The sequence below is a fragment of the Athalia rosae genome, chromosome 1 (genome assembly GCF_917208135.1).
Source record: "Athalia rosae chromosome 1, iyAthRosa1.1, whole genome shotgun sequence".
Taxonomy (NCBI): Eukaryota; Metazoa; Arthropoda; class Insecta; order Hymenoptera; family Athaliidae; genus Athalia; species Athalia rosae.
This window is the reverse complement of record NC_064026.1, coordinates 761,125-777,492: the sequence shown is the minus strand read 5'-3', so window position 1 is coordinate 777,492 and position 16,368 is coordinate 761,125. Positions and strand designations below refer to the sequence as shown.

General features: G+C 45.5%; 1 protein-coding gene across 2 annotated transcripts in view; it reads left to right on the top strand.

Moving 5' to 3' along the window:
- LOC105693347 (probable oxidoreductase PXDNL) overlaps nucleotides 1-13,150 on the top strand; it is a 62,654-nt gene extending 49,504 nt beyond the window's left edge. For both annotated transcript variants that reach the window (XM_048659706.1, XM_048659709.1), the window contains 5 exons: nucleotides 1,917-2,127; nucleotides 2,217-2,270; nucleotides 4,305-4,468; nucleotides 6,344-6,500; nucleotides 10,941-13,150. In XM_048659706.1, coding sequence (XP_048515663.1) covers nucleotides 1,917-2,127; nucleotides 2,217-2,270; nucleotides 4,305-4,468; nucleotides 6,344-6,500; nucleotides 10,941-11,080 — 726 coding nt within the window. In that variant the 3' untranslated portion in view covers nucleotides 11,081-13,150. The remainder of the gene's footprint in view (nucleotides 1-1,916; nucleotides 2,128-2,216; nucleotides 2,271-4,304; nucleotides 4,469-6,343; nucleotides 6,501-10,940) is intronic.
- Nucleotides 13,151-16,368: the final 3,218 nt, after the last annotated feature.

The following is a 16,368-nucleotide window of genomic DNA, read 5'->3' as shown; positions in this document are numbered from 1 at the left end:
AAAGACCTTTTTGGTTCTACAGCCACCTTACCCAGCTATGCCGTACAGCTTTCACCTAACCCGAGAGAGAGAGAGCAGAGATGGTTATTAGCAAAGAGTCCATTTTCCCTTTGAATTCGGCGCCTTTCTGTAATCGAGGGATATACTTGAAACAAATGTCGATTAGCTGCCGGTGACTGCGCGCAACGTCGAGAGGTGCCCTAGGAGCCGTCTTAGGGGTGGAAAACAAAAGATTTCACCTATAAAAGCGACGGCCTTGTCGGTTTGAATGAATAATAGTTTGGAAGTATCCGGAAAAAGACTTCGCTGTTACTTATTTCGTCGGTTTGTTACGTTAATCTGGAAAATCCTTTCCTAAAAAAATCTTGTCCAATCGAAACTCGAAAGACGAGGTGTGTCCTAAGTTCTGTGATCTGAAAAACGATAATTTGTCGATAACCCGATCGCTTCGAAAGATACGTCAATTTGGTCGGTAGGTTTGAGAAATTCCTCGGAATACGTAAACGAACAAACGAAGCTAGAGCGACAACGCGCGACGCGGTGCAATGCTCGCATCCAAAATCCGGCGTATCAAATTCATCCATAGGCGAACACGCAGATCATTATTGCATGGATTCGAAATTTATGTGACGTCGCGTGAAAGTGGGCTCCGCTCACGTTGCAGAAGCGCGATGGAACTTGACGCGAAAAGCCGCGATGATGCAAATTTCGTATACGGTATATAATGCACATTTTTACTCTCCTCTGGGATCTCATGCATTCCGTGTATACCCGGTACAGGTGCCGCGGCGGTCCATACCCACATACGTTTGCAGTTCATGACGATGGGATTGTTCGGGGAGAAATGCGATGTATTTTCGCATGCTGTACATGCGTTCGTAGATATTTTTAACTGAAACAGTGATGAAACGTGAATTGAATACATCGGTAATACCCTGCACTTTTTGAATTTTTGCACAACTGGGTCGGCTTTTCACCGTAGTATATTTTGCACGCGCGATACGGCGGACGTCGGTACGCCCACGTACGTATAATCTTCGAACTGATAACACAGTTTATTAAATATTCACGTGTGTTCCCTCGCGAGTTCGACGCGAAATTGCTAAACATTTTTCATCCCGAAATTCGAAATTACCCGGATGTAACGGCGCGGGGTATCGATTATCGCGAATGATTCTGAAAAATTTTTCTCGCGGTAGATAACCCGCCAGCGGAACAAAATATTTCTTTATCAATTTTCATTTTGACGAGAGTTTTCGGCTCGTTGATCGAATTGATCGGATAATTTGAAACGTACCTATCGCTCGAATGCAACGCGGATATAATCGCTTTGGCATTTTTATACCTCTTCCCCCCCCCCCCCCCCCCATTTTTTTTTCTCTGTGAACTACGGATCGATCGTTAATTTCGTAATCCAAGGTTCGCTCATTGTTGACCCGTCACTCTCCGCGACAGTATTGCGACACGAGAAATAATTCATTATTTGTAAAATACAATGAAAAATGTTTTACCTCAAATACGACAAAATCACCTCGTTCCGATTTAAAAAGCCGCCCGACGATTGTATGTTATATATCGCCGAGCGACGTTGAGGGGGCTCTTTTATGCAGCAGCCGTTATACGAATCACATCTGATATTATACAAATATATATTTACCGCGAAGAAAGAGAACAGTCGGTCGCGCAATTACAAGATTTATATATAATTCAACGAGATTTTCACACTCCGGAGTAAAAGCACCCCCATAAAGAAATTTACGCGAAGCTTTTATACACTTGTTTTCAAACCACCTGCCGATCGAAGAAATTTAGGTACCTCCGACCGACGACGTTGCGTTCGATTGAAAGAAAAATGCATAATCGTTCCGGTTTGATTTTTTTTTTTCAAATTTAAAATTTCATTCGTCTCAAATCAGGTATCGTGGATCCGGAGCAGGGATCTTCACATTCTGACGTCCGACGACGTGGCCTTCAGTTCCGACGCAAGATTTGGCCCTCAACACTCGCCGGGAAGTGACGCCTGGACTCTACGACTCGACAACGCGAGGCGTTCGGACTCGGGGAGGTACGAGTGCCAGGTCAATACCGAGCCGAAGATGATGTACGCCGTTCAACTTTCGGTCAGAGGTAGTAAAACAGTAATATTAGAAATATAATAATAATCAGCGTTTCTCTCCGACGCGGGTATGATTTTTTAAACTTTCATTCGTTCGTAGATCCGGACAAACCGGATGTCCAAGACGAGCCGCACTCTCAGCAGACTCGGATCAGTAAGTACACACGTACATAACCGATTGCGGAAGACGCGGTAAAAACAGAAGTGGAGAAAAATTGCAAAGTTTAATTCAAAGAATACCTACTCGTTTTCTCTCATCTTCCTATTCTTATTGCGGGAACCGCTTATTACGGCGTAGATGAATGTGTAATTATTTTGAGTTCTGCGTATTCCCCTAGATGTACATACGTACACGTAGATGGGTAAATAGTACAAGTACACACACACATACCCTAGAAGTCGTGATATTCAACGAGCAAAGGGCTCCATGCGACCTCATGCTCAGGGTATGGAATTAATTTATGAATTATTTGTAACATCCAGTCTGCGAAAGTCGTGGGTTATCAAGGATTTATATACCAGAACTCGTGGGAATTCAAGTTGACATATTATATGCGTAGCGCGTAAATATATAATATACCCACGTGTAATCTATATAGAATCGCCAAAGTTATCGCTCCGACAATCCATTTTTATAAGAGGATCGGTAGAACAGAGGAAACCGAGTTACCGGAGGACCGAAGAAAGACGAAAAAAAACGAAATTAAACTAACTTCCGCCGAAGCGGGCGAGCCTCGCAATTTATTTTTGGCTCCGCCGAATTAATTATCTTTCCCACGCTGTCGCGGGTGTCCTTGTTCCGTCATTCCTCATATCGATTCGATAATATACTACCTAGATTCTTTCTTTGTCTTCCATTCGGATCGTAAAACATACGACTTTATGAAATAACTCACGCACACGTATGAAAATTGTGCAGTAAATTTTCTATTAGAATTTGAGCCGTAGGTAATTTCCGGTTTGGCGTTAAAAAGAAATACCGCCTCTTCGGCTTCTGTAAAACGAACGCGCCGCGTGGTTCTACTCCCGCTGCCGCTATATTGCACAGGTGCGACAGCTCCTCTGTATAATATTTCTCTGGGACACGGAACTCGCTGGATTAATTCAAGTCTAATAGGATTATCCTTAATCTCGATAGAGTTTCGTGTTGGCTCAAAGGCGTATATAAAAGAGGAGTCCTTGCCACGGAAAATGATTCTAGACCGGGGCTGCACCAAGTGCCATTTTGAATTATGTATCCCTGTCCGGATCTAGATTATCATATACCTTATATATAATTCCTCTGGAATCGAAAACCTCCGCGAGAAACCTCATCCCACCGACTCGGAGTGTAGGTGCGGTTCCGCAACGCTTACCTCACTCGCGTGCATCTGCTAGGCGTTGCGATAAGTTGTACCTGCACATTCCAACTTTTTTGCTGCCCTGTGGAAGTACATGACGCTCCGCCCGCGAACAAACATGAATTATAATCGAGTAAAGGGCTCAATTGTCTAGACGTAATATATATATTTTTCTTCGTCTCTCCCCGTGCAAGCGTAGTCCTTGTTCGGAGCTACATAATTTCCAGGTCTATATAAGGTCCCCTTAATTAGGGTACAGTTAATTGTTACGCTACTTCGAGTCAGGGAATTTATTAGAACAAACTATATTGTCTTTCGTCCCTATAGACGTCTCTTGAACAATTACACGTGTCTCGAGTTCGCTACTACTCGGATACGTAAATTAATTTTCAATTAATCTCCCGGTATACACGAATTGAACTGATTAGAATTAACGATCGAACCGTGTTTTCGCCAGAGTTCTACCGAGGCAAGGGATTTTTGTTTTTTTTTTTACACTTTTTTTAATTAATAACCAGCGCATACCTCACGCTGTTGCAAAGGCTGTACATATTTCATGGGTGAGTCTGAACTGCAGGCATCGAGATTGTAGAGCGCGGAACTGCAAATGGAAAGGGTGGGGAATGGCGATAGTTTAAAATTCAGTGAATATTTGATAACCTATGATATTAGGGTGACCTTCGCGTTCTCTGTAAGTTCAACCTGTGAAATCCTCGATTCTCTGAATTAATCTTCCCGCGGAACGTCGGCGGTCGCATCGTACCGCGTCTCATAGGATTGATGTATCTTCGATGTAATTTCTCGTTTCACTCGCGGTATAATCAATCTGCTCGGAACATGGTCTTCAGGTTACGAGAGTACCGCACCTCTGGCAACCATTATGGGTCCGAGGGAGCAAAGGGTGTCCTCCGGGTCAACGATCACCCTGAGGTGCGTCGTCACGTCCCCGTACCAGACCAGGCCCGTCAGAGGCGTGCAATGGCTTAGGGACGGCAAACTTCTAACATTCCAGGTAATTACCGTATGTACATACACTCTTTCGTAATTACCGATTCCTCTCGTTCGCGAAACCCTTTTTCAGGATCATGTGATAAATTTTGTTTCCCTCCGACGCCTTCGCCTCCTCCTCGGAGAACCCCCGCCACTCTTCTTTCGCTTCTTCTTCCATTCTGTTTATAACTCTCTAACTCACTCTAAAACTTCTTCCCCTTTTTCTCTACTTTATTTTCCTCTCTTCGCCTCTCTCCTTCCACCAGATCTTTTCTTTTTCCTCCTTTTTTCCCATATAGTATACCTATATCTAGTCGGTGCTCTTTAACCTCGGCTATTCTTTTTCTCATCTACCGGCTACCGGTTTCTTCTTCGATTTAATACCGATCTTCGATTTCCAATTGCGACGGATTACAATTTACCCCGAGTAAAATGACGGCGTTCGTTTCACTTTAATCACACTTTAATTCGAGGAAAATTGACACTCAACCTTTATTAGAAAGTCAATCGTATAATTTATCTTATTCTTTACCCAGATATACGGTGTATGCATGTACGCACTCGATTCATTCGTTATCACGGGAAACGAAAAGTTAAAAACTAAACTCACTCCGATACGATATAGAGATAGGCGTTCGACGCGCCGCGCAGATCTCCTTAGCCCTCGGCTGCTTTTTGATTTTTTACCTGTTTGCGCGCCGCCAATGAAAACAAAAACTCCCGCGTGTAAGGTGAAAAAGGGAGATCGCGAAAGTCCGGAAATTAACGAGTTCCGCGATCTATAGCCGCAACGTGCATCCGTTCGCCATTCATTGTCTGCAGAGATTCATTAAACTTACGTTCCCGTGTAACTTCTCCACTTACCTATGTACCGTGTATACGTGTACTATAGGTAAACTTGCGGGGTCGCGAACGGTCGTGGGTATCGTACGTCGGATTTGATTCCGGAAATTGCGAACTCTACCGCGCCGCGACTTCGAAGGCTCGTACCTCCGATATGACGTCAATATCCCATAAATACCGACGGCAAAAACCGGCGACACGCGGATCGCGGCGAGATATCGATCCGACGATCCTGCAACGCGGTTCTCCTTATTTTTCACCGTTGAGAAAAAAAAAAAAAAACGTAATAAATAAACACCGAATTCTTATTCATTTTTACGGAAATGGTAGCTGCAGCGTTAGCGATAATACAGATGAAAGAAGTAAAACCGCTGATGCACGCGTCTCAATGGAAGTATTACGGAGGCAAACTTTTTTTTCCGCATCGCGAGAAAAGCGTATGAAATAAATTTATTCGCCCGCGTGTAGTAGGCGGTGAATTTAGCTAGCTGAGTGGTGCCAACGACAAGGACGCCGTATTCAAAAAAGTTCCGCCTTTCAAGACGGTGAAATCACTTTCAAGCAGATCTCATGCGGCTTTTCGTACGTTCGTATACAGTTTACCTCCTTGCGTATATAATACGTATGTCTCGCGTAAATATCCGTACGTACGTACGTTACGTCTACCGCGCAAGGTACGACGGTTAGCCGAGCGAGGAGGCCGCGGTTTTATTCCGTCAAAACCAGCTGGTGCAGCAATGCGAGGAACATCGAGACTTTATGTCACAAAATCTATACACATACGCGCTGTACGGTTAAGTTGATCTTCACCTTGTCGAGGAGGATCTCTTTTCCCGTACGGTCGTGTACGAGGTACTTTCAGGGACGTGAATCAACCGAGAACTGTGTTGTGCAAAGGGGCGAACTTCATCGAATAAAACTGCCGAAATTTCTACGGTAGCGCGTGTTATCGTACGTTTCGTACATTTCTTCGTTGAACGTTTGCGTCGCGATCACGTGAACTATTTCGCAGGTACAAATATGTCTCCTTCTTAAATTCCTCTACGATTTCTAGGCTGCCAGGGGTGGCATCAGCGTAGAAACGGAAAAAGGAGCGGCTCAGACGGTGTCCGAATTGACCTTGGCCGGAGTGACCCCCGTCGACGCAGCGAGATATTCTTGTCGGCCGACCGAGGGGCGCGCGGATACGATTCTCCTCGTCGTGGACGAAGGTGAGCCAGGCCCTCCCTTCCTTTTCTCCTTGTATCTATTGTCCAGCTGTTGGTATCGCGGCTCTAGATTCTCCAAATCTCACGGGTATCCTTTTCCCCCCCCCCGTTTCGATGATATTGAACGCGGCGCGGCGCGGTGGAGGCGTCGGAGGAGAAACGTAATAATCAAGAAATATAATCAAAAATTCAGGACCCGATGGCACGAGTATCGAAACGAAAAACAATCCGGAGCCTATAGAAAATCTTCCACGGCGTAGTTTTATCTTTCTTCTTCGGTAAACGTGGAACGGGGTGAATCCGAAATTACACTTCTGGTTTCTTTTCATAGCCAAGGCTCCGTGTGTCTGTATATATATATATTTATGAAATCTGAATTTCAGTTTATATAATTTACAATTTATATTTTACAATTTACAATCCACAATTTCGTATCTAAAACTTATATCGAATTACGGTAACAAATCTCCCGAGTTCTGATTTATTATCTGCACAACTGCTGATTCTCTCGCATATAACTTTGGTCCGCTATAACGGTAAAAATGCATCTCAACGCTCACGCCCCCGGTAGCCACTGGGAAAACTCCGTGCGGTAATAACTTCTCCGGGGAGTTAAATAATAATAAACTGCAGCCAGGGTGAGTGAGGCGGGGGGGGGGAGGAAGGGGGATGACGAGAATATAAATAGGCATCGCTCACCGTGAAAAAATCATAAACGTGAATTTCTGAATTTCATTCTTTCCTTCCACGGCATAAACTGTCCACGAATAACACGCCCCAAAAAGATTCGGCGTTCTCATCGGCAATCGATCTCCGGATCTATCTATAATCATTGAATCGAACCCGTTGTACGGCTCCCGAAATGTTTCGCGTTAAATCGGCAGCGAGCGCGTCGGTGGTCTCCGAGGCATAACTTTCCTGGCTATTAATTTGAAGCGGCCATGAATTCTCGGCGTGTCGACACGCGGCGCTATATCGCTTCGTCGTCAGTAGCGTTCGTTGATTAACGTAAAATCGAACTATCGTAATTTTGTTCGTCACTACCCGCGATTTCCCATTTCTCCTCAGACTTCGCGAAGTTCGTTTCATTTTATTGAAATTTCATTATTAGACGTACAACAATATTCCGCGCGATTGGCCAAGGGCCTCTTCCACATCCGCGTCTTCCGCAGCGATTCTGTATCTACTCGATAATTATTCGGCGCAGACACTCGACGGTGTATAGTCTGGTGGAAGCGGCGAAGCGTAGGTAGTATTCGCGTAAGCTCTGATATTCTCGAGAGATTGATCAAATGTATTCGCATTCGAGGGTTACGCTCGTTGAGGCTTATTTATATAAACTAACAAACCGCCGACGAACAATAATGGCTGGGTTAAGTATACTTTGTGTGCGGTAGGTACGCCACATATACCCGTAACGGAGACGTTTTTGTCGAGTGCGGGGGTGGCTGTCTGAGCTAATTCTTATGCGATCGTAAATAACGTCGGCGCATATATCAAAACTTACAACGACTCCCAACCTACGAGCTAGTCCCAGGCCTGTCCCTTCCCTACCTACTACTTTCACCCCGTTCTCGACCCTCCTCTTCACCTATCCCTCACCCTCCTCCCTCGTACCTCCGGACCCCCCGCGTCGCCTACCCTCGATCCCGACCACACCCTTCTCACCCGTCTCCGTCTCACCGCCCGAGACAAGTCGTACGTTCCGATTCACTCGCAGTGTACGTAAGTACGCCACCTCGTTTGATTCCTGATCGTGGGGGAATCCGAGGGAGCGTCGATTGTAGGTGGACGGGATCGAATGTTGTCGAAGGTCCGATGGCCGCGATGACGAGTAACTCGCTCCAGATGACTTGGCAAAACTAATTATTCGAAATGCGATTTTTTTCTACCGCCTCTATATTCGAATAACATACGTCGAATTATTTCATTTTATCTCTACGAAGAATTTCATAAGAGTCCTCGTCGCTTTTTTGGCAATTTTATTTTCGGTACCTACATCTCTTTGACAGGAATTACCGTTCGAATGAACACCGCTGGTTGACGAACGTGAAAAATGTCTGAATAAAAGTTGTCGAATCGGCTGCGACATTCACCTAGTGTTCTCGCACGACGTAATATCTTCTCGTCTGTTTTACAGACCTTATTAAATAACCTTCTCGCGGATGCCGTGGAATAGAGCGAGTAGGCTTGAAAGAAACCCCGCAGCGGGGGGGTGGCAAGATACGTGAACGACGACGACGATATTACAAGGGAAATAAAAGCGGGTCCAAGCGTTGGACGTGTACCCAGCGGAGAAACCTGCCTTCAAATGAGATTGGCGAGAGTGAGGATAGAGAGGACTGGGTAATGGGACGGAAAAGCGAAAAGAAAAATGAGACGAAAAAATATTATAATAAATAAACACGTATACAAGGAAGGAGGATGGAAAATGGGAACTGTATCGACGACGTAACTACGAGGCGACGTTCCTTTGAATAAGAGCGAAGAAAGTAACACCGTCGAGGCTTCGATAACCACGAAGCTTCACAAATTGTACTCCCGATAAAACTAGACTAATTATTCGAGGAGACGCCTAGGCAGCGTCGCATCGACCGTTCTCTCGTCGTACATGAATAGAAGTTCCAAAAAGACGACGGACAGTCACTCGGACATTACGCGTGTACGCGGTGAAACTGGAGGGGATGAGAAATATCGCGAAACGCGAGAGGTAACGCGCGCGTTAACGTTAACGCTAACGAGTCGACGCGTCTCGCCACCGAATCGGTCCACCGAGAGCGGTAATTTCGAGAAAAGAGACGCTCGGTCCGGGTTAGAACGTACGGAACAACCCGCATTCTCTCTTCCCCCTTTTCCAATTTTCCCCCTCCCCCACTTCACCCCTTCGGTAGCCCTCCGCGCGGTGACTTGCAAACTTTTTCTCAGTCACTAAATCACGAAACGCGCTAGTTCGCGTGGCACCCGCGGCGCACACCGACGCAATAAAATAGTTTTATTAACACCGAATCGAGGGAACTTTAACAAATAATCGTATGATTTGTGGCTAATATATACCGTGGCCTGACCCGGCTGGCACCGGTACCAACCAACCAACCGACCGACCAAATGCCCTCGAAATAGCAAGAGAAGTATTTCGAGGGGTCGCAATGCAGCATTTCTCTTATGGAAATAAAATCAATTTTTTATTATGCAGAAATGAAAACGCCGAGGTATCCATATCCGTTTTCCTAGTTTCACGTGTTACCCTAACCCTGATTACGTACCACCAATACGCGAAAAGCCCCGATATCTATCGTGAAATATATATATCTACTTGTTGCTCGCACGGCTGCCAAAAGAAACAGCGATCGTATAACATAACGTTCCACGCACGTCGAATAATTACGCTGGTCTGCTGTATGGCCGTCGATTATATTGTTCCTAAAATTGAAGAGTTCTAGCCCTCGGGGCTGAAGTATGTAACGAACGTTGCCTGTCCGCACTCTCGCTCAACAACCGTTCTCATGTTCATCGTATCGTGTGCGATCCTCGTCTTTCCGCTGCATCGCAACGCTATGAAATTTTAGCTCGTGCCGACCGTACCAGAATCATCAGCGGCCGTTTTTTATTCGTAACTGGACGAAATCGTGGGTGCGTATATTCTTCGTTCGCTGGAATATAATTTATTACCGGGGATACGAGTCGATACGTATAGTACACATCGACTTCGAATTCCAGGAAGTGATTTTTTAAGATTCCTTTTTTTTTTCATTCGGTTTACTCTGGAAACAGAAACTCGGTTTTACAAATGTGTACCCGTGGGGCAGAGATCGATGTTGCGGATCGTAGGTGGTCTCGCGTACGTTCTTTTCTCCCCGTTGTTCTTCAAAGTGAAAAGGTCGCGGAGGGCTCCGGCGGATGGTAGATAGAGGAGAGAAGAAAAAAGAGATGGAAGACGAGGAGCGCCGAGCTAAAATCTACAAATCTCTCTTTGTTCGCCTTTAACCGAGATTCGCGTCAGGCTTTCTCGTCCATATATTATATACATACATACAAATGGTGAAAAAGTCAGATTTCGATGAGCCGCGTGAAATTTCTCCTCGGTGAGCAAAAAAATTATGCTAAAAAATGAGAATTGCGAAACAAAATAGAACCAAGTCAACCGTAGCGAAGTGAAGACCGACCGAGAGAAGGAGGACGTGGATTTACTTTTTTTCCAATCGAATGAATTTGGCGCTAATCTTTCGTCAGGTTCGATCGAGTCCCAGCTCACTCGTTAATTAACCCTTCGCGCGGGAACCTGTTTTATCACCGTGCGAGTGTCGATCGCGGTTGGGGTACATTTGCCCCGCATTTCATACGTTGAGGGTTGACGTGAAATTCGGTATTTTTCGGCCAAACGTTCGATCTAACGAACGTCACGACGGAACCCAATGAAAAATTATTTTTTATTTCTCGTTTCAGCGGAAAGAACCGAAGCGATGCAGCGTGACGCCAGTTTTCCGGCTAATTCGGCGAGCGGGATTACGAGAACGTTACCGTGGATTTTCATCCTCCAGATCTGCACGTTGCTGAAAATTTTCAGGAGCGAAAACTTTTTCTGAAACGCGCATCGCAGCTCGTTTGTATCATTAAGGCAATCCCAGTATTTCTATTTAGTTTGTAATACGGTTGAGGAAAGATTAGGAGCCAATAAGAGAGAATTTTCGCAGTAGATGTAGGAACATAAATCATACCACCCCGCTCACCCAAACAAGACGCCTGACTCCGAATTCATCCATTAAAGCGTCAGCAGCTTCAATCTCCGTTCGCGATAACTCGTGAAAAATCAGAGGCGCAGAAGTATACCTATATGAGATATCGATCATTCTAAAAAAAGGAATCTTTTACCGATAATGCACCGCGTTGCGGGGCGGAGGATAAAAAGGGTTGGCTTCGCGCGGAGCACCTCGCCACGTCCTGCGCGAGGATTAAAATGGGGTGACATCGTCTTCGACCCCACAGTTGATGAGGCTGTGCCTGTAATTTATTTCACCATTTACCACATACTGCGGGAAGTGAGCCCGGATTGAACCGTGGGCGAATATTTTGGCCATAATTTGTCCTCGCTCATGGCATACGTATAACATCTACACCCTTTCGACACTTCGGACGCGTCGCGTACGAATCTTTTCATTTTATTCGCGCGTATCGTCGTCATATTTTTTTCAGCACCGGAATGAAAATTCCAAATTACAGCCAGTCGCTGTAATCGTATACAAAGCGTCTAATTGAATAAACTGCCGTATGGGTATCGGAAATAATTCATCACGTTTCGGGTTTACCAAGCAAATCCAACTTTGAATTTTTTTTTTTTTTTCAAGTTTCGTCTACATCTCTTCGCCGTTTAACATCGGCGGGAATAATTTCGGTGAGCGATCCTACAACATTTCCTTGCATAATCGATCATTAGCAAAATCCTCTTACACATTTAGCTGAAATGAGATTAGATTTGATTACGTTACTGTCGCAGGGACGCATTTCTCCGAATTGGAATCGTTACTCGGTATGTCAAATCGCAATCCTCCGGGGATCCCATTCAGAAGACAGGATTACTCTAATACTTCCTTAATGAGGAGGCGACAACCGGTGACCGGCTACGCCATTTGCACGTGGAAACGCTACGACTCTGGCATAGGACGTTCAAAAATATCTGCGAGTCGAATTCAAGCTACGTGCTGGTCCGTCTCAAATTTTACTCCGTAAATTATAAGTGTGCGGTCAAACGAAAGACGATGTCATCCCGAACGGAGATCGATCGTCGCGAGACTTGCCGATCGTGAGTTGCTTTGACAAAAAAAAAAAAAAGAGGAGGAACAATTTATTATAAGTTTGGGTGAAATTGAGAAATTACGTTTAATTATTTATCACCTATTGGTGGAAAACCTAAAATAAAATAAATATATTTTGTAAAATTGAATTCAACTAGATTTAAAACGTACGCTTGTAAGAGATAGTTTTGAATTCGAATTTCCACCGTTTTCATCGCAGTTTGCAGCTGCACGGGCGATTGAAGGGGATGAATATAAGCGCCGCGTGTCTATCGCGAGCGTTCGATTCGTATACCGGGCTGCATTCACGCGTGTATACCCACCGGTGGCTCCCCGAATTATTGAACACGCGAACGTTCGGGGCTCGTGACAATCGGAATGATTTATCATGTTTTCGTCGATCTCGAAACGCGTCCGCCTCAGACTAGCTCCAGTCAGCTAGACCGTATGGTGCGCCGTTCTATCCGACGTAACTGATATTCCAATATTTCAATCGACCGGTCGAATTCTTTCTTGGTAATCGAGAAAGTTTAAACGAACGTAATATTTGAAAAGAGAACGGAATTTTGTTGTCTCAAGTTTTCATTCTCCATCGATCTACGATGGGGGAACAAAACCGAGTTCAGTGATTGTACAAGTTGCGAATATCGCGAGCGGAAATCGATCGCTTCATATTTGACGAACGGTCGCCACCTCTTCGAATCCGACATCGGATATTCGTCATTCGCCGAAGGTCAGGTATCGTTCGAGCGGTTGTCTTAAATAATTCATCAAGGATTACAATCTGGCGGTGGAGGTGAGAAAAAAGCGAAGGCAAAGAAAATGGCATTGCAATAAATAAAGCGGAAAAAGCAGAAGCAAGAACAAAATGAGATCACGGCTTGTCGTATCACGCGGTATGTTTTATACCCGTGTCATTTTCGACCCGCATCATCCGTCCTCGTGAATCCCGCGTACACCGGCTACCGTCTCATCACACCTCATCCCGTTTGCTCGACTTTATATCCCCACCGAGAAGATCCTTATCGCTTATGAAGAGAACCTCAGGCGTGATCATCGTATGAGAAGTTTTCATGCATCGGTGGCTAAGCTGAGAGCACGTTACTTCTCGTCGTCACGCCACCTCGTCACCTCGATGCTCGTCACTTTACCGCAGGCTCATCCAGCTCCAGGTAGGTTAGACACGTATCTACTCGTATCAACGAACACACCCCCGTGTCCGCGTGCACGTACACCTTCCACCTCCCGCGCCGTGTATGCGCCAGGTGCAGGTGCATCGTACGGAATGCGGGGCGAGCTTACCGCGAAATTTCATCAGAATTGACCCGAGGGACGGCTATGTCGCTTCTTCCGGGCGCCAAGTTAGAACGCGGCTCTCTCGTCGTCGGTCGGTCTCTCATATCGTTAACTACCGTAGTTGTTCCGAATAGTTTACGTTGCGCTCGATTATTACCTCAGAGTGATATCTGTGAAATTTTATACACGCTATAACCGTCACCCGTTATACCGCCTCATTTTGGTTTCGTCGTCGGTTGTCCGTGAGCGTCGCGAGACCGAGGAAGTCCCCCCCCCCGTATTTTCGAATACCGGATTCGCTCCTTGTTTTTTTTTTTTTTGTTTTTATTGCCACGGTGACGTCGTTCTCTCTTTTCGGATCACTCGCGGTGTACGGGAACATGGGAATACTCGTATCATTTTCCGGCACGTCTATCGATCGAGAGATGCTTTTTCATGTACGTGAACTCGGAGACTCGCACGAGGAGTAAAATGGATCGAAATAACTCGGTTATCCGGGAAAAATGTCGAGCATAAAGGCTAATAGATGCTCAGAGAGTCCTTTCCCCTTCGTTGAACTTACCTTTGGGCGTCCCGAGGGCCTCCTGCGTCTCCCGCGGGACGGAGTCTAGAGATAGATCGGGGTTTGTCGCGAAACTGACTGCTCGATGAATGTCGCACAATCAGGAGGCTCAACAGAATTCGCCGTAACAAATTCACGAATCGTCCCGCGGTCGGCGGTCTAGATCCCAGACGACGGAAATTCATGTCGAGTGATTTCCACAATGGATACACGCGTCGAAGGAACGAAAAAACTTTATCGTCTCTCTCTCTTTATTTGCCCGCTGCGCGCGGAAGATGAAACTTCGGCCCGCGGTCGGTCTTGGATCGCGGATCGCGAGGATCCGCGGAGTCGAATGATCGTTGTTGCAAATGTGGTACTCGGATGACGGACGTCGAGAATTCGAGGGTGGTGGTCCCGGGGGTGGTCGATGGGAGTCGCGTTTTTGCCGGAGTAACTTCACCTACAATTTTCCGGCGGTAGCTACTCTCCGACGATGAGAAATAATCCTTACGACCCCCTCACCGCGGTGATTTTATGCAACGGCAAGCTTCTCCGCAGTTCGCGACGCCAGAGCTTTCGCGAGGAAAAACTTTGGCAGGAATCCTACCGCTGCCGTTGCAGTCGGGAACAGACAAGAGAATGGCTCCGGTCACAATCCATTCGACTCTTTTACTTTTTCGTTTACTTTCTTTTCCTCACTCGCGCGGTGATTAACTTAAACCCGGCAATTTTCTCTCGTAACATTTTAAACTGAATTAATTAAGCTGCCTGACAAACGCCAAGTGCCTCGCTCCCAGGTTTCTAGAAAATGTTATTAATTATTACCGTCCCCCGTATTGTATAAGATTCCGTGAACTTTTCATTTTTAATGATCTTTTGTTTTATTTGAATCGAGCATTTTTCTTTCCGATTGCAAAGTCTCGGGGGTATGGGATGTGAAGAGTGAAAAAAGAAAAAAAAAAACAATCTAATTTATATCCGCGTTCGCGGATCTCGATGTCTCTTAAATTCCTTCGGCGTGATGTTAAATATGGAACGCACTCCTCTCTGCACGAGTTATAAATAATTCAGATAACGTTGTAAAATGAATTTGAATATTTCAGAGGTTTTTTTCAGTCCAGATCGTCTCATGGTTCAAAAACTAATGACCGTACGAGTGCAGGCGGGATTTGATGCAATGCGACGCGCCGTACATTATGGAAATTGAAAAGGCATCCATTTTCATTTCGATCTTGCGGATTGTAACGATTCTACGTAACATTCTTATATAAGGGTTTCCACGCGGGTATCCTAATTACGGTTGTTCGCGTTTACTCTTGGTGTTTATTCAACAACTCGAGGATGTCGACGTACAACCTGTTCCCGGGATCGGGATGAATTAGTCACCGATTTCCGATCCCACGCAGTCAAATTCGAGTCAACAAATTTGCCTCGTTTACTCTGCGGATATTCCCATCGGGCTTCGTGCCCGCGCACGAACAATCGTTGAAGGTCTGCGACACTTTCGTCTGAATATCGGTGAGTAAAATCGTATTCCAGGAGCCCGGTTATGACCCTTTATCATTTTCCGCTCAACAGTCTCCCGATCGGAACCAAGAGTCGCGATAAATATAAAATTAATCAACTGCGGCTTCGTCGTAACGGAGGAAAAAAAGAAAAACATCCTCCAACTTAGCGCGGAAATGGCTGTGAATTGTTCCGCGTGTACGTTCATAAAACGACTTTGCAACGATTGTTCCGTCGTGTGGCGTACGTGCGTTGCGGCGGCGACCGCGGGTACATAGGTGATGTAAAGCGAACGTTTAGCGGGAGTTTTGGAGTAGAATTTATTCGTTATTATAGGTATATACGCGCGTGTATGCAGAGTAGAGCAGGTCGCTTGGAAGCGGTTGACTGGCATTAGAGAAAACGAGTAAAATAATTTTAAATTTCCGGTGAAAATGAATCAAAATGCTTTATGAACGGTCCGGTGACTCGAAAATTGGAAAACTGCATTGTGTTTCCCACAGGATTGCATATGCAATCTTCGCAATGGGTTACGTCCTTGTGTAGCTACGCTACATACACATCGTATATATTATACACAGTCGTACATGCGTTACCCTACCTACTCTCCAGCAGATCGAACTTTTACGTTCACACAACTATACAAATGCCACAGAAATTGGAACTTATACAGGGACCAAAACCGCGTCCGATTGAAAATATATGAAAGATATTTCTTTTGCTCTTTAACGGCTCG